At 39.1% G+C, this 16,291-nt stretch overlaps 3 protein-coding genes and 1 long non-coding RNA gene across 8 annotated transcripts in view; 2 read left to right on the top strand and 2 right to left on the bottom strand.

Annotated features, from left to right (window-relative positions):
* The window catches only part of LOC147840416 (uncharacterized), a 976,031-nt gene that overhangs the window by 66,655 nt on the left and 893,085 nt on the right, over positions 1–16,291 (bottom strand). The window lies entirely within an intron of this gene.
* The window catches only part of rab11al (RAB11a, member RAS oncogene family, like), a 94,448-nt gene that overhangs the window by 51,039 nt on the left and 27,118 nt on the right, over positions 1–16,291 (bottom strand). The gene's annotated exons all lie outside the window — the stretch shown is intronic.
* Positions 1,793–10,168, top strand: mex3a (mex-3 RNA binding family member A). The gene is made up of 2 exons (XM_087288156.1): positions 1,793–2,235; positions 6,250–10,168. The coding sequence occupies exons 1-2, from the start codon at positions 1,824–1,826 to the stop codon at positions 7,344–7,346; spliced, it is 1,509 nt and encodes a 502-aa protein (XP_087144282.1). The 5' UTR covers positions 1,793–1,823; the 3' UTR covers positions 7,347–10,168.
* LOC147840425 (uncharacterized) lies at positions 13,703–15,881 on the top strand. The gene is made up of 2 exons (XR_015512271.1): positions 13,703–14,473; positions 14,514–15,881. It is a non-coding gene; the product is annotated as an uncharacterized LOC147840425 (long non-coding RNA).

Below are 16,291 nucleotides of genomic sequence, written 5' to 3'. Positions count from 1 at the left end.
TGAGCCGTGATGCTGTAGACTGATATTTTACTGGATGGAAATAGATGCTTTGGGTTATGCATTAGGATAGGACGGTGTGGGTTGCTACAAAGAAGTCTGAAATGCAAACGGGATGGATGGGTGGATGGATGGATAGATGGACGGATGGTGACTGTCTTAGGGAGGCAAAGACATGGCAAGCTGTTTGAACATTTAAACTATTTTACAGTTTCAAATCAAACTAAATAATAATAATAATCAACTTTATCAATTTTACTTTAAGGTCACTATTCTTCCCAATAGGCTAATGGTAATATTATATTTCTCAAACAGAGTCTAAATGCAAGGTACATTCTAACACTATTTAAAAAAAATACCTCTAACATATTACAAAAATAAAGCATTGCTCTACTGGTTTTTTAGTGCATTTATTATATGTTTTTGCAAATGCATTGATATGCATTATAAGTATATACAGTATACCCATATAAATCCAATAAATGAGTGATGTAACTCACATATATTTATCCATATCTGTCAGTATCACACACTCTAAAAGAGTATTCACCACATCGGTTAGTGTAGTACATGTCAAAGTGCATCACTGAAAACAAGAAAAGTGGACATGCTGGTTTTCTTGTCCAAGAATCTGTTACAATTTTAGTATGGATTCTGAAATACGACCATGCAAGCAAGCCGTAACAAGACAGCAAAGATGTAACTCGACCTTTTCAAGTGTTTTTGTTTTCCTGGTTATTCTTGATATTTTCTGGTTGATAAAACTATATCAGTGGAGCTTGGGTGGTGGTGATATTTATTTATGTTTGTTTGTTTACATTGCCTTATACACTACCTGTCAAATGTGTTGCTGTTGATCTCAGATGTAAAAGCAGCAAATAATAAGTTGACTTCTAGTTGATTATTTGGAAAAGTGGCAGCCGATAGATTTATTTCTTTATTTTTTTTTGATGAATCCTCTCTTGAACTGCATCCCAATCATCACAAATACTAGAGAAGACCTACTGGAATCCACATGGACCTAAGATTCTTAGAGAAATCAGTCAAGCTTGGTTAAGAAAAAATCATGGTTTGGGGTTACATTCAGTATGGGGGCGTGCAAAAGATCTGCAGAGTGGATGGCAACATCACTAGCCTGAGGTATCGAGACATTTGTGCTGCCCATTGCATTAATAACATTAATTAAAATGTTAATACAACGTTGTTACAAAAAATTCAACATAAAAAATACAATTTAAATAGTACTGTTTGAATAATAATTAAATATAAAATACAAAATACAAATCACCTTTTGTTAACAGAAATATAGTTGATTGAATCTTGCTTCGATAAATAACTTTAAATATTAATACAAAGGAAAAATAACTTTGTTAAAACTATATTATTATACTTTTATTGCAAATATTTTTACTTGTTAAACATATTAAACTTATAAAAATAACAAACTTATTAAAAGTATTTTTGTTATTATCTATGTATCATAAAATATAAAACAGCATCAAACAAAGTAGTGAATGAATCGCTCAAATCTCAGGACAAGTGACACAAAAATAGATGTTTTTAAAGGAATAGACGCAGCAGCGGCTTGCCATAGGCGGGGCCTGAGCGAACCAGACGGGGCGGAGCACCGGTAGGCCCGGCCCCGCTCGGCGCAGACATCCTTGTGTCCCGTTCGCCTTGCGCGCTTCGGAACCGGAGAGGGGGCTGGTCTGAGGGAGGGACTAGCGCAAACGGGGGACGAGGACCAGGAGGGGGCGGGGTGGCGGCGAGGGTGCTGTTTCTCCAGTCTCTTACCAGTGTCTTTGTCTCACACTCTTTTGTTAGCCATGCCTAGCTTGCTGGTTCTAGCAGGGATCATGGAGAAAAATGGGGGCTACGGCGGAGATTTAGCCGGCTCCGGCTTCGGCAGCGAAGGTCTCCTAGTGCCACCCGAGGAGGAGGAGGACGATTCCCGTGCCCTTAGAGTTGCGCTGGGCCAACTGTCGCTGCTGGGTCTTGGAGAGGGCGAGGACGGGGCTCCTGCGGGTGGAGGTGGTGGTGGTGGAGGAGTTCAAGACAGGAGTAATAATAACCACCACAACCACATCCAAGCCGAGCCGGGGATGTTACAAGGGAAGAATAAGTTGTGCGCCCTGTACGAGAGCTCGCCGACCGAAACCAAAGGACGGGGCTGCAACATAACGGAGTGCGTCCCCGTGCCAAGCTCCGAACATGTGGCCGAAATAGTGGGGAGACAAGGTAAATACAACGATGCGCACTTTCACATGCTTTCGAACTCGTTCTCCAGGGCGCGCGCGCGGCTCAAACTAAGTGTGGAGCTGTCTTGACAAAGAAAAAGGGAGTGGTGGTGATGTTTTTTAACGTGTCCGTTTTAGCACACACACTATTTCAGATCGCAGATGGCATGTGCATTTCCTCTTAGCGTTAGGCAAAGTTACCAGCGGGTACGAGAACAAAGGCATTATTCCACATCCACGCCTTCAATGTCAGCATGCTGCTTTCCCTTTGTCGTCTGAGCGCGCGTAATTCTGTTTTTTTGAAACAGAAAATGGAACGCGTGTGCGCTCGCTGGATACAATGTAACAGTCAACGGTCTTTGTTGACTGGATACATTGTGTCATTCGCTGCTTCGCGCGCCTCTGTAGTTCCTGGGGGCTTTCATATGCAGCAACACCACGTTGTTTTTATCAGGCTCCCTCAGACAAAGAGGACTTGTCGGGTAACTTTTGTCCGTAATAACATCGGGGGGGAGGGGGGGGGGGGGGGAGCACGTAAAAGTGGGTCTCGTGAGCTGCACCTGAAAGTGCTCAGCGTTGTGAGACAAAGAAGTGAAAGTCCTTGAGTGTTTTGAGGACAAGGCTCGTGTGGTGGAAAATGGGAAAAGCAATATTAACATGACTTGACACAAAAGTTATCTCTGAACGCGTGGAATAAGTTAAGCAAGCGCGTGTTGTTGACTCTGAAAAGTCACTTAACATGCAGTGTCCTGGAAAGCTGTGTGTTGCATTTGGTCCAGGAGAGACAGACTGTGTAAGAGTCACGCCCCGTCTACCAGCACAACAGCCCTGCACTCAAAGCAGGGGGTCAGGAAGCGTTCATTAAGAGTCTAACATCTCACCTAGATGAAATACTCACTAATAAACGACCCAGCAAGTCTCTTCCCTGCATATGACGACTTTGTTGAGTTGAAAAGTGGCCTGCGCGCCTCAGCTTGAATCCAACTTGGGATGCTGTGAGCGCGTGGTCTGGAAATTGCTGATTAAGAGGATTTGAAATGGGGTCTTTACCTCATTAGTTACTGATAGCACGGCCACATCCTGTGCTGAATATCTGGACATTTGTTTGTCCTTTATTAACTTAATTTAATAGCATTTTTTTTCTATGAATAGGCAGGCGCCTGATAACAACACTCGAGAGTGATGGCACAAAAAGCAGCACTTATGTTCGCTTGTTATCATCATTAGAATTTGAGCTGTAAGGTTTCATGCTTTGTTCACCTGCAGTGTCTGCCATGCCTGTTAGGAGATGTGCTCCTGCGGCGAGAGGGACGGTTCAGCGGCGGGAGGGAATCTGTGCTCCCCGCTGTCAGTGCTAGACAGTCCATCCAGGTTATTTTTTTAGCTTCTGCTGTACACAATGAGGCATGAAACCAGTGTGCAGAAATCTATCCACTGAACAGGCCCCTGGGCGGAGAAAGCCACCTTGCTTTTGATAAGACACCACTGAGGTGCTAATAAATAATCTGCTGCCGAACACGAGGCAGATGATGTGGAGCACCACACCTTGGTGATTTCATATTTCCACAGTAACTTTATGAAGGATTTAGCTTGCTTGCTTTGTCCTTAAATCAACCCGAGTCTGTGGATGTAATTGAGATATTTACGCACTTGTAACTGTAAGCTAGCACATGGCACTAGCCTTGTTGAGAAGACGTCATGCAGACAAACCTATTGCAATCTCTGTTATTGTTTACTTTTATCGCATCCTAATAGGACACGTCAGCACAGACTGCATATTGTTTAATACACTAAATGGGATTTATTATGCTAAACACTTAGCATTATTAAAAGCAGACTCATTTCTTTCTTTTTATGAATAATAATAAAAAGATATTTGCAAGACAGTGTAATGCAGCATTAAAAAACAGCCATTGTTTTAATCGATTTGTACCCACAATGGAGAAGAGTGAACAGCAATTTCCAAATTCACTTTGAGCCTCATTCATAAAACACAAGCAGAACGTATTTCAATGCACACTATTCTGTCAATAGTTTTATGAACATTTGACACAGATTAATGCTGATAGTATTTTGTTTATGGAATTAAATTCAAGTTTGTTTCTATAGCGCTTTTACACCCAGCCCTAATAAGAATATTGTGACGATTCATACGATTCAGAGTCAAAGCAGTTTAACACAGAAGTTCTAGTAGATTGAAACTGTGTCAGTCCAGTTTATGAATGAAGTCCAGCAGATGTTATCAAATTAACCATGTTGCTATGTTTCCTTATCAAAAAAAATTCCAAATACAAAATTATATTTTAGTAAATTGTGCATAAAAATGGCAAGGTGATGTTTATTTTATCATTAGTAATTTGTATCTGGGCATGTTTATATTTATAGTACTATAGAAGCATGTGTGAATCGTCAAAATATTCTTATTAGGGCTGGGCGATTAATCGAAAAGTGATCGGCATTCAGAACCTATAATCAATCTAATTTTTCCAGGATCATTTTTTCAATTACTTTCCCTACGTGTCACTTCACGCGCTGTGTTAAAGGCTGTGGCTAATTTCTACTTCTGCAGCCACATCTGATCTCTGGTCAAGTAGGATGATGGACTTATTCTTGAGCCTTACTTTGTACTACACTCTCAGAAATAAAGGTACACAAGCTGTCACTGGGGTGGTACCTTTTTAAAAAGTGCACATTTTTACTTAAAGGGTCCATATTGCTACCTTAAAATTATATATTAGTACCTAAAAAATTAAGAGGAACATTTTTGTACTTTTTATGTACTAATATTTACCTTTGAGGTGTTAATATGGAGCTTTAAGGTACACATTTTTACCTTTTGAAAAGGTACCACCCCAGTGACAGCTCGCGTACCTTTATTTCTGAGAGTGTACATTGACAATGATTGGAAGCTGCGCCAGAGATGCCTTTAGATGGCATCTAAAACTTGTCAGTGACAATCAGGTCAAAAAAATAAAATAACCTTGCATTAATCGTAACCGAGTTAAAATGTTCAATTAATCAAGATTTTGATTTTAGGCCAAACAGCCCAACGCTACACTGCAAAAAATGCTTTTCTTACTTCGATTTTTTGTCTTGTTTCTTGTTCAAATATCTACAAATTCTTAAATCAAGCATTTTCTAGACAAGCAAAACATATTGTCTTGTTTTAAGAAATAATATGCCAAATTGAAGTAAGTTTTCCCTCAAATCAAGCTAAATAATCTGCCAATGGGGTAAGCAAAATAATCTTGTTTTTCGATTTGTGATAAAATTATTTTGCTTACCCCATTGGCAGATTATTTAGCTTGATTTAAACTCACTTAATTTTGGCATATTATTTCTTAAAATAACAAAATATGTTTTGCTTGTCTAGAAAATGCTTCTTGATTTAAGAACTTTTAGATATTTGGACTAGAACCATGACAGAAAACCGAAGTAAGAAAAGCATTTTTTGCAGTGTAATTCCTATATTCAAGCATTGTAAAATAAAACATTGTCATTTTGAGCCTATTGATAAGTGTATAAGGGATAGTTCAGCCCAAAAAATGACAATTTTCATCATTTACTTACGATTGACTCTATTGGAGATTCTTCTTTTGAACACAAAATAAGATATTTAGAAAAATGCTGATTGCTGGGATCCACTGACTTCAATAGTAATTTATTTCCTACGATGGAAGTTGATGGGTCCCAGCAACAAGCATTCTTCAAAACATCTACGTTTGTGTAGAAGACAGAAACACATAAATATTTAAAACCACATGAGGGAGAATAAACGATGAGGAAATGATCTTTGGGTGAATAACCTCTTGAAATACTACACATTTCTTGAGAAGAAATGATCTAAAACATCGAAAGAAACTCCACTCGGGAGATGAAGAACGTGCAGAACTTTGTGAATGAACAGATTCTGAGCATGGCTGACCTTTTGACCCTAAAGCAAACAAGCAACATAAATACTATCTATCAGATATTAGTACTTCTACTACCATAATGCTCCTTTTCTGCCCAACAGGTTGCAAAATCAAAGCTTTGCGTGCAAAGACAAACACCTACATCAAGACCCCCGTCAGAGGTGAAGAACCAGTCTTCCTCATCACCGGCCGCAAAGAGGATGTGGCCCTGGCCAGACGTGAAATCATCTCAGCTGCAGAGCACTTCTCCATGCTGCGGGCCTCCAGGAACAAGTTCAGCGGCTCTCCTCCTGCACCTCTACCTGGCCAGACCACCATACAGGTGCGGGTTCCCTACCGGGTTGTGGGTTTGGTGGTCGGACCCAAAGGCTCGACTATAAAACGCATCCAGCAGCAAACGTGCACTTACATCGTCACTCCCAGCCGCGACCGTGACCCCGTCTTTGAGATCACAGGCTCCCCTGGGAACGCCGAACGGGCTCGGGAAGAAATCGAGGCGCACATCGCCTTCCGCACAGGTGGCCTGCACGATCACAACAATGAGAATGACTGCTTGGGCCCTGAAAGTGGCAACGGGGGTCTGGAGAGCCGCCTGCAGCAGGTGTGGGGGCTACAGGAGGCCCCGCGGAAGCCGCTTGCCAGCAGCTACCGCCAGAATTTCTCAGACACCGTGGTCGGAAGTAGCAGTGGAGGAGGAGGAGGGATTTACAGTAAAGGTGACTTTAACAACCATGGCAGCAGCGGGGACAAGCCGTCCTCCTACTTCGGCTCCGAGGGCACTCAAAGCTGGGGCGATCCCGACTATCCCAAACAGGTGGCTTACTATGCCCAGCAGCGCTCCAAAAGCTTTGGAGGCCTGCCTCTTCCTCTGACCAGACTGTCACCGGGTTTGCCCGAACCATGCGGAACCGGCAACTCCAACGCTGTTGGGTCTCCTCACGCCCAGGCTCGCCGTGCCCACAGCGAGCCCACCGCTGCCACCGGGGCATTCACCGGACGTCTGCCTGTGCCGGATTCTCCGCCTGCCATGTCTCGGGACTGCATGACCTGTTTCGAGAGCAAGGTGACGGCTGCTTTGGTCCCGTGTGGTCATAACCTCTTCTGCATGGAGTGTGCCATCCGAATTTGTGAGCTAAATCATCCAGAGTGCCCTGTTTGCCACACCCTGGTCACACAGGCTATTCGAATATTCTCTTAAAGAGTCAGTTCTTTTCGTTTTGTCTCGTTTTGTTTCCTGTGCTTTGTTTTTACTCTGTAGAATCAGTTTACCTTATTTTTTTTTTATTTGGTCAGTATTCACTTTTTTTATTTTTCAGAAAACACAAAACCAAAACAAGCAGATATTTTAGAACACACTGCTTGCTTTACTAAAAAAAAAGAGGAAGAAGTATTTTCAGATTTTTCTTTTATATGTACACATATATACATATATATTTTATAAAGGTTTTTTTAAAATGGAAAGAACGTAGTTCTTAGCATGTTTGTTTTCGTTTTTCCTTTTATTTAATTTTTTACTGGTGCTGTTTTTTTCCACATGCTGTGTGTGGACAGTGACAGGAGAAATAATGTGAACATTTGACACTTTTCCTCAGCTGGGGAAGTATGTTGTTATTATTATTATATGAAAAATATCAATACAAGTTTATTTCCTAAGATTGGAGTATAGTTTTACATCCCAGCATCTTCTGCAAATGAGCGAGTATTCTTTTTTAGATGGCAAACTAGAATCTTAAATCTTTGCACCTTAAAACTGATGTGAAGTGATTGTCAAAAAAAAAGTCTATGCGAAATAGATGGTATAGAAATGGGGCTGATATATACAACCAGATGTTGGTGTGGCTTTAGATTTGGATCATGTTCTAAACAACACAATTACCAATGTAGTATCTTGCTTTGCTGATCAATATTCGAACAGGTAATTGACGAGTAAAACAGGGAGATTTTCTTTTTATATATATATATATATATTTGTTTGTTTCTGCACCAGTGAGCCTATTATATAAGGTATAAAGAGGACTAATAAGATACCGTACGAAAATCTGATCGGTCAGCTCAACAAAAAAAAAAACGTGGAATTCATCAAGCGTTCTGACGTTCAAGAGGTCTTTCCCAGGTTTTTTTTTTTATTCTTAATTCTGCACTATTTATGTTTATGATTTTGAATTTCCACTCGTTTATTTAGTAAAACATCGATTGTGAGCATAAGGCATGAGGAGGGGGCAAAAAAAAAAAAAGCTGAGGGGGTGATTGAGGGAGGGGGTCTGTAATCTGATCCTGAATAGACCAAATAGACAAAAGCAAGCAAGACTCTGAGCTACAGTACAATGTAAACCACCCACTCCCGAAAGTGCCCTGCATTTGAGTTGCAAAGCATCAGCACTGAGGCAGGTGTTGCTTATCGTACTTTCCATTAAGTTTTTTTTTTTCCTCTCTCTCTCTTTTGAGGGTCAGAATGTCAGAGGGGGGACTTGTGCTCCAATTCTACCAACGGCTCTGTGCATATGCTGTAATGACAAGCGAGCTCCGGAGCTCCTCCCAGCGAGTATATTGTTTTGTCGCAGTGGTGGTACAATCCCTGGAGCGCCCCGACATGGCCTGCCCTAGGAGGAGCTGATAATTAGCCATACATCAGAGTCCAGGTGCAAAGCAACTGCTGTAGGAGTAAGGAGGGGTGGCGTACAGTGGCGTGAATGAGGACGGAGGAGACGCGGCGCAGGGGGCTACACTAGGTGCAGCTGGGGCCCCCTCCTGTTGATCGCTCGCTCCCGTTCTGCTATTCCCAATGGGAAGAAAAGGGGCCTCTTTTGTCCTGCCATCAGGGCGGAAAAAAAATCCAAGAGCAGATTTTATTTCAAAAAGAGAGAGAACGGCAGGGTAGAGAGTGAAGGCTGACTAGATAGACCCCATGCATTTTTATTCAGCATAGCGAAAAGTGGAAATTTAATGTGCAACGAGAAGCAAGTTTCCATGGAGTCTTCCTTCACGAGTGGGACATCCTGCCGTGACCCCCTCGAGACTGCCCTGCCAGTGCACGGTCACAAGCAGCCAATCGCAGAGCAACCTTGAACTCCACAATGAAATCAGACAATTGTAATTGACAAGAAAGAAAGGGGGGGAAACGCCCAATTTGGTGGCCGCTCAAGCTGAATCAAATTACACACCCACTGCCTGTCTCATTGCAGGCTAGGGGATTTCGGAATAGGGGATTAGAGCATTCGAAGTTTGGGAAACTGTCTTTTTTTTATTAACCCCCTCGCTGCAAAAGACTGAAGAAAGTGTACTGTTTGAAATGGGTCAGTTTTCCCCCATCGAGCCTCTCAGCGCCATTGCCACATGTGCGCGGTGTTAGAAGAGATGCTAGGGTAAGCTTGTGATTGTATTTACCTTTGAGCCATTAGCATCTTTTAATATTAGTTCTGAAAAACTTTTTGATGCTGAGTTGACTGTTCAAATAGTTGTTTGCCTCAATTGATGTAAGGACGCATTAGCGTCTGATAGGGTTTTTTTTTTTTTTGTTGATGTTGTTTAAGAGAACAAGTACTTTGTTTGAGCATCAGTTTAATAAGGTACTTACTTTAATTGAAGTATATTTTCCCTTTAAGTGACTCTCGGTTGTGAGAGATGAAACTGAAAAGGCTTAACAAATTAAAGCTCCTAAAAAAGCACCTTATTTTGAAGAACACAGCAGCATTTGCAATCGAAAAGCATGTGCATTTGTCGACAGCTATATCTCAAATGGCAAATATGGTTATTGTTGCACTTGGGTTATATTTTGAGTTAGTTGGTTGTATTTGCACGGTTGAAAAAGCCTTTTAAATGTCGCAGTCTTTAGACGTTCAGTTTGGATTTCTTTTACAACAGTAAGATGGTATTGAACGGAGGTTTTTCTTACCGTTGTTTCTGATTCTTCAAATCCCCAGCACTGATCAGGGACAGATGCTCGTCCATTGAAGGAATGCATGCTAATGCATTTCCTTCATTTGTAAAAAAAATAAAAATAAAAATAAGAGAATAAATAAACCAAATCTGTTTTTAAAAACTGAATTATGCAAAAGTGTAACCGCTCGAATTTTACAATCCAATTCAGAATATTTGTCTGCCAATAAACCACTTTTGTTTTCCTGCCTCTTTTTAAGGTCACCAGGTCAGCGTATGCAGGAAACGGCAATAAACGTCTTAATAAACGAGTTTATCTTTATCCCAAAAAAATGCACTGTTACAAAAAAAAAATGCTTCGCAGTGGTTGCTAACCCTAAGAAATCTTTAAAGCCATGCACAATTACACGATAACCCCCCCCCCCCCCCCCCTGCAGTAATCCCAATCTCAAAATGCAGCACTTCAACTTATTCCATGATTATTTTTTTCATAACTCATAAATAGAGTGATGACGATGATATACTTCAAAGAATGTAGCCTGAATCAATGGTGCAGTGTATTTAAAGTGAGATATTATTTGATGCAGGCTATGAAACGGAGAGCTGTTTTACCTGTTAAAGACTTTACACAGCAAAACCTTTTTTTGAGTATTATTTATTTGATAGGAATAAGACTATATTTATTGACATTTAGGGAGATGTATAGTAAAGACTGACTACCATAGGCATATCGTTAAATCTATTTCGCTATATAAGAAGCAATTCTGAAAATGTAGTACTAGTTGTCTAATAGCCTACTTGTAATATTGCGTAATAAGGCTTTATCCCAATAGAAATCGAATAAAGCGGAACGCCCCCCAAATCTGAAAGCGCTTCAGACGAAATACATAACCAAAAAAATTAGGGTTATCACAATCAATAGGGGAAGGAATTTAAGTAGTTTAGTTTATTATTTTTTTTGTACAGGATTTGCTTTGATATATTGAATGCAAACGGTTATGATGATATATTATAGGATTAAATAAATCTACACACCCTATATTGAATGCACAAAGTATCAACTACAACATTTATTTAAAATGCACATCCGTCCTCATTTCGACTGGTGAATTCCTTCGTCGTTCATTTCAAGGGCACTATTGTTATGCCTAATCCAAAATAATAACTGCCCGTGCGAAAGAAAAAGAGCCATTCTGACAGAGAAAGGGGGAGTGGTCACAACACACGGCCACAGCTTCTCAAGCAGAAGTGCTCCAGTTTAGAGTCTTAACAGGTTTAACAAGAATGTGTCGTAACGTGAAGCGTAATATTAAGAACCACTGTGAATCTTGTTTGATTTTTTTGGTTGCAGTAATTACGTGGTGTTGTTAAATAGTTATTCAACAGCTTCCTTTTTGGGTTGTGCATGCTGGGAAATTATTTTACAGAGCATTATTAACCTTTGAACAGCCTGTGTAGATAAAACATAACAGAGCCACTTGTACTACTACAGAGATCTTTAGTGAGGATTGCAGCTGGTGTTTAATGTAATGTCGTACAACGACACCAGTTTATTTTTCCAGGCATTACACCCAACATAAAGTTATCTAATGCACAAACCGGCCCGATACAGTTGCGCTCATATGTTTACACGCCCCTAGCAGAGTCTTTTGTTTAGAAGGTGCTAAAAAAGATATTTATTTTTAGTACTGACCTGAATATGTGATGATTTAAGCATTCAGATGTACATTATGACTCCGTCCAGTTTGCATTGCCTAGCTATATAAGATGCGTTTTGTCCTCGAGCGTCTGGGATTGTTTGCAGCCTTTTTGTGAAAGCTGCACGAGTCTCTTCGATTGTCCCGAGTGTCAAAGCCGGGGTGCGACATTGTAAGGAAGAGCTCGAATGTGCAGAGCATGCTGGGAAACCAAAGAACTCGGAGGATGTTTGTCAAGAACTGTGAGCTGCTTCTGCACTCGAAATATCGCAAACAGTCATTGATGCTCGAGGAGGAAACACACACATACACATACGCACGATACTAAACAAGGCCATGGGAGCAGTTTGTCTTGTGGATTATTCTTCAGGGATGTACTAAAAAGAATCAAATGCATTTAGAGTTTCTTGAAGGGGGTTTGCAAACTTATGAGCCGAATGATGGATATATTTGCATTTTTTTAAGCCTTGCTAATATGTTTTCTTTTTTATGCGAACAGTATATACCCTTATATGTTCTTACATAGCAGATAGCGAAGCTGCATGTATTTATCTATAACCACTGCAGCGTCCGTTTCATAGAATCACCAGAGAACATATACATGATGCACTTAAGCAATTATAATGCCTTTCAGTATAGTAAAAAAGGGCAAATAATGTATTTGAATGTAAAAATGGCCACCCAACCAATGTCTGATTTTTTTTTTGCCTTTTTTCTTTCATCAAAAGTGAGCTTTAAGTTTAAAAAAAAAAAAAATAATAATTCATGACTAGAGAAATACCACCGTATCTGTTTACGTTCTTCCTCACAGCATTTATACAAAGCAACTTAAAAAGGGAAAAAATGTCTTATAGCTGTTTCGTAAGATTCTATTTTGCTAACACGCATTATTATTTCATAGACAGAGGAAGAGGTCAGTATCTGGATGTTATTTATGAATATCTTTAATGAAGCAAACATATTTATAAGTAACCTCAAGATGTTTTGTTTTTTAATTAATAAATTAAAATAAAAAAAGTTAATATATTTCTAAAAAAGCGCATGAAGTTGATTTCTACTAAAATGATTAAAACTATAGAATTTTTATTTATGAAAGTTAGAAAAATAAAATCCACACTTCTGACAGCAGAAAACAAGTGGGGCGGGAGTTTCAAAGGCGTATATTTTAAAGCGTGCCGTTTTGACGCGTGCATTAAATGGCAGAAATATTTTATAGCATTTGGGGGTATTTTAGTCACTTCAACTTTGTGCCTCAAACCGCGTTTTTTGCATACTAGAAGCGCTCAGAAGTGTTGTGTGCTTGTCCTTTAACACCTCATACAGTAGCCGAGTGAATAAAGGTTCCCTTTTTTACTTTTTATGGTAGCCAAGAGAGTTTAACATGCTGCAATCACTGCTTTTTCTCACAACTCAAACAATTTAATAAAACATGCTGCAATTTCTCACAATGCAAATAAATGAATAAAACATGCTGCATTTTCTCACAAGGCAAACAAGTTACGAAACCACGCTGCATTTTCTCACAACGCAAACAAATGAATAAAACACGCTACATTTTCATACAACCCAAACAATTTGATAAAACACGCTGCATTCTCACAATGCAAGCAAATTATTACTAAGCACTGCATTTTCTCACAACGCAAACAATTTATTATAATGCGCTGCATTTTCTCACAACGCAAATAATTTAATAAAACACGCTACATTTTCTCACAACGCAAACAAATAAAAAACGCTGCATTTTCTCACAGCGCAAACAACTTATTAAAACACGCTGCATTTTCTCACAACGCAAACAATTAAACAAAACACACTGCATTTTCTCACAACGCAAACAATTTAACAAAACACGCATTTTCTCACAACGCAAACAAATGAATAAAACACGCTGCATTCTTACAACGCAAACAACTTATTAAACCGCTGCATTTTCTCACAATGCAAACAATTTAATAAAACACGCTGCATTTTCTCACAGCGCAAACAACTTATTAAAACACGCTGCATTTTCTCACAACGCAAACAATTTAATAAAACACGCAGCATTTTCTCACAACGCAAACAATTTAATAAAACACGCAGCATTTTCTCACAACGCGAACAATTTAATAAAACACGCATTTTCTCATAACGCAATTAATTTAATAAAACACGCTTTTTCTCACAACGCAAACAATTTATTGAAACACACTGCATTTTCTCACAACGCAAACAATTAAAAAAAACCTTTTTCCCACAATGCAAACAAACGAATAAAACACGCTACATTTTCTCACAACGCAAACAATTTAATAGAACACACTATTTTCTTACAACGCAAACAATTTATTAAAACACACTGGATTTTGCTCACAATGCAAACAATTTAACAAAACATGCTGCATTTTCTCACAATGCAAGCAAATTAATAAGATGTGTTACATTTTTTCACAACACAAACAATTTAATAAAAAGCCCTGCATTTTCTCACAACACTTGCAAAATCAAGAGAAATGTTTCAAGAGGACCCTAAAACATGACGGATGCCGCTGTGTTGTGACTATTGCTCAGTAAAGTTGTAGGTGATCTTTAAAAAGTACAATTTTTGTTTGTTTATTTTAACATCCTGATTCCTTTGTCTTTTGTATTTTATTAGCCTAAATAACCTTAACAGTCGAGTCCGTCATGTTTTAGGATCCCCTTGAAACATTTCCATTGTGTTGAAAGTGTTGTGAAAAAATGCAGCGTATTTTTGTAAATTGTTTGCATTGTGAGAAAATGCAGCGCGTTTTATTAATTTGTTTGCGTAGTGAGAAAATGCAGCGTGTTTTATTAATTTGTGTTGTGGGAAAATGTAGTACGTTTTGTAAATTGTTTGCATTGTGGGAAAATGCAGCACATATTTCAAATTTGTTTGCGTTATGAGAATATTCACCATGTTATATTAACTTCTTTTCATTGTGAAAAAAAGCAGCGCATTTTTTGAAAATGTGTTTGCGTTGTGAGGATTTGCAGCACATGTGCAAACGGATGAAGATCCTTCTCAATTTGCTGGCATTTTCTATAATTCCATATGCATTTTCTTAAATTGCAGCACGTTAATCTCTCGGACACCGTATCTTTTCTCATTTCTTTTTCTTCAATAAATTGCTTTGTTTTTAAATGCAATTGTTATGAAGCGATAACAGGCTAAAGTATAACAGGGTGAAACAGAAGAATGATTGTGCATAGTACACACACACAAACACACACACACACATAAATACATACATACTGTAGGAAAATAAGCAAAAATCAACTACATGTTCTGATCGTTTTAAAAATGTGCATGACAAAACTCAAAAAAAAAAAAGAAAGTTAAAACTAAACAAATCACACTTGTTTATTTTTTGTTCTCGCAAATCAATTTGTTTTCATATACATGAACAGAATGCAGATTTGGAGCACACTCACGGTAATACCGTTATTTGCATGTAACTTGTATCATCTCTTGACTGGCAACTTGCTTTGTCACATAAAAATGAGACTTATGTACAAACCACACTCAAGGGCTGATGATTGCCTTTCATTAACGCCGAGAGTGTCTCGAACATGTCAAAGCGGTGAACTATTGTTTACAGAAAAAGCATAGTCTCAGTACTTCATGGTGAACACACATCTCGACTTTTTGTTTTGGCTCTGTGGTGGCAATGATAGTTGTGTAGTGGTTTCAATTTCAGTCAGACAGGAACACGTGGGGAGGGGGGATTAGGACGGTCATTGACGTGACCTCGCATTCGGGATGAGTTACTCCGGTCCGACAGTCTGTATTTGGTAGCTTCCAGCACAGTAGAAGTGTTTCATACAGCTCTCATAGTGGTCTTAGTGCATTAGTTTTGGTCAAGCATCTCCTGGTACTAGTGTTCAATTTATTGTTGATAAGCGAGGGGTTTGCCATATCATAGACGAGGCTAGCCGATACTCCACGAGTCGTTTTGAGTTCATAATTCAGTATCGCGCCCAACACGGGGCGCGCAAACTGCAGGTTTATTCCTTAGGACATGTTCTTTGTGACTTTCATTTTTTGATATTTGATCAATGTATCTATGCCATACTAGTTTTGATTTTTATTTTTGTTTTCTGGGTTATTTTCAAGAAATTGTATTGTAAATGTTTCTAATAAAACAAACTGAATAATCTGTCCCCGCTATGCTGGATTCTGTTGGTCGTAAATTTGATGATTTAAAGCAAAAATGTTGTTGAAATGCTAAAGGATTAAAGAAAAACTCACTGAGAATTATGCTTTGAGTACGGATGGGAATCCTAAAAAAAATTATTAATACAAAATCAAAAATGTGACTCTGGAGCACTAAACCCGTCATCATCTGATGCATCAAAGCTGAATAAGCTTTCTAATGATGTACGGTTTTTATTAGGATAACACATTATTTGGCCGAGATACAACTATTTGAAATCTAGAATCTGAGGGTTCATTAGTTTTTTTTAAATAATTAAATACTGAGAGAAGGGTGACACTGTGGCTCAGTGGTTAGCAATGTCACCTCACAGCAAGAAGGTCACTGGTTCTGGATAAATTGGCATTTGTTTG

This window comes from Danio rerio, chromosome 16 (genome assembly GCF_052040795.2).
Source record: "Danio rerio strain M-AB ecotype USA chromosome 16, GRCz13ab, whole genome shotgun sequence".
In the NCBI taxonomy this organism is placed as follows: Eukaryota; Metazoa; Chordata; class Actinopteri; order Cypriniformes; family Danionidae; genus Danio; species Danio rerio.
This window is presented reverse-complemented; position numbering and strand designations above follow the sequence as displayed.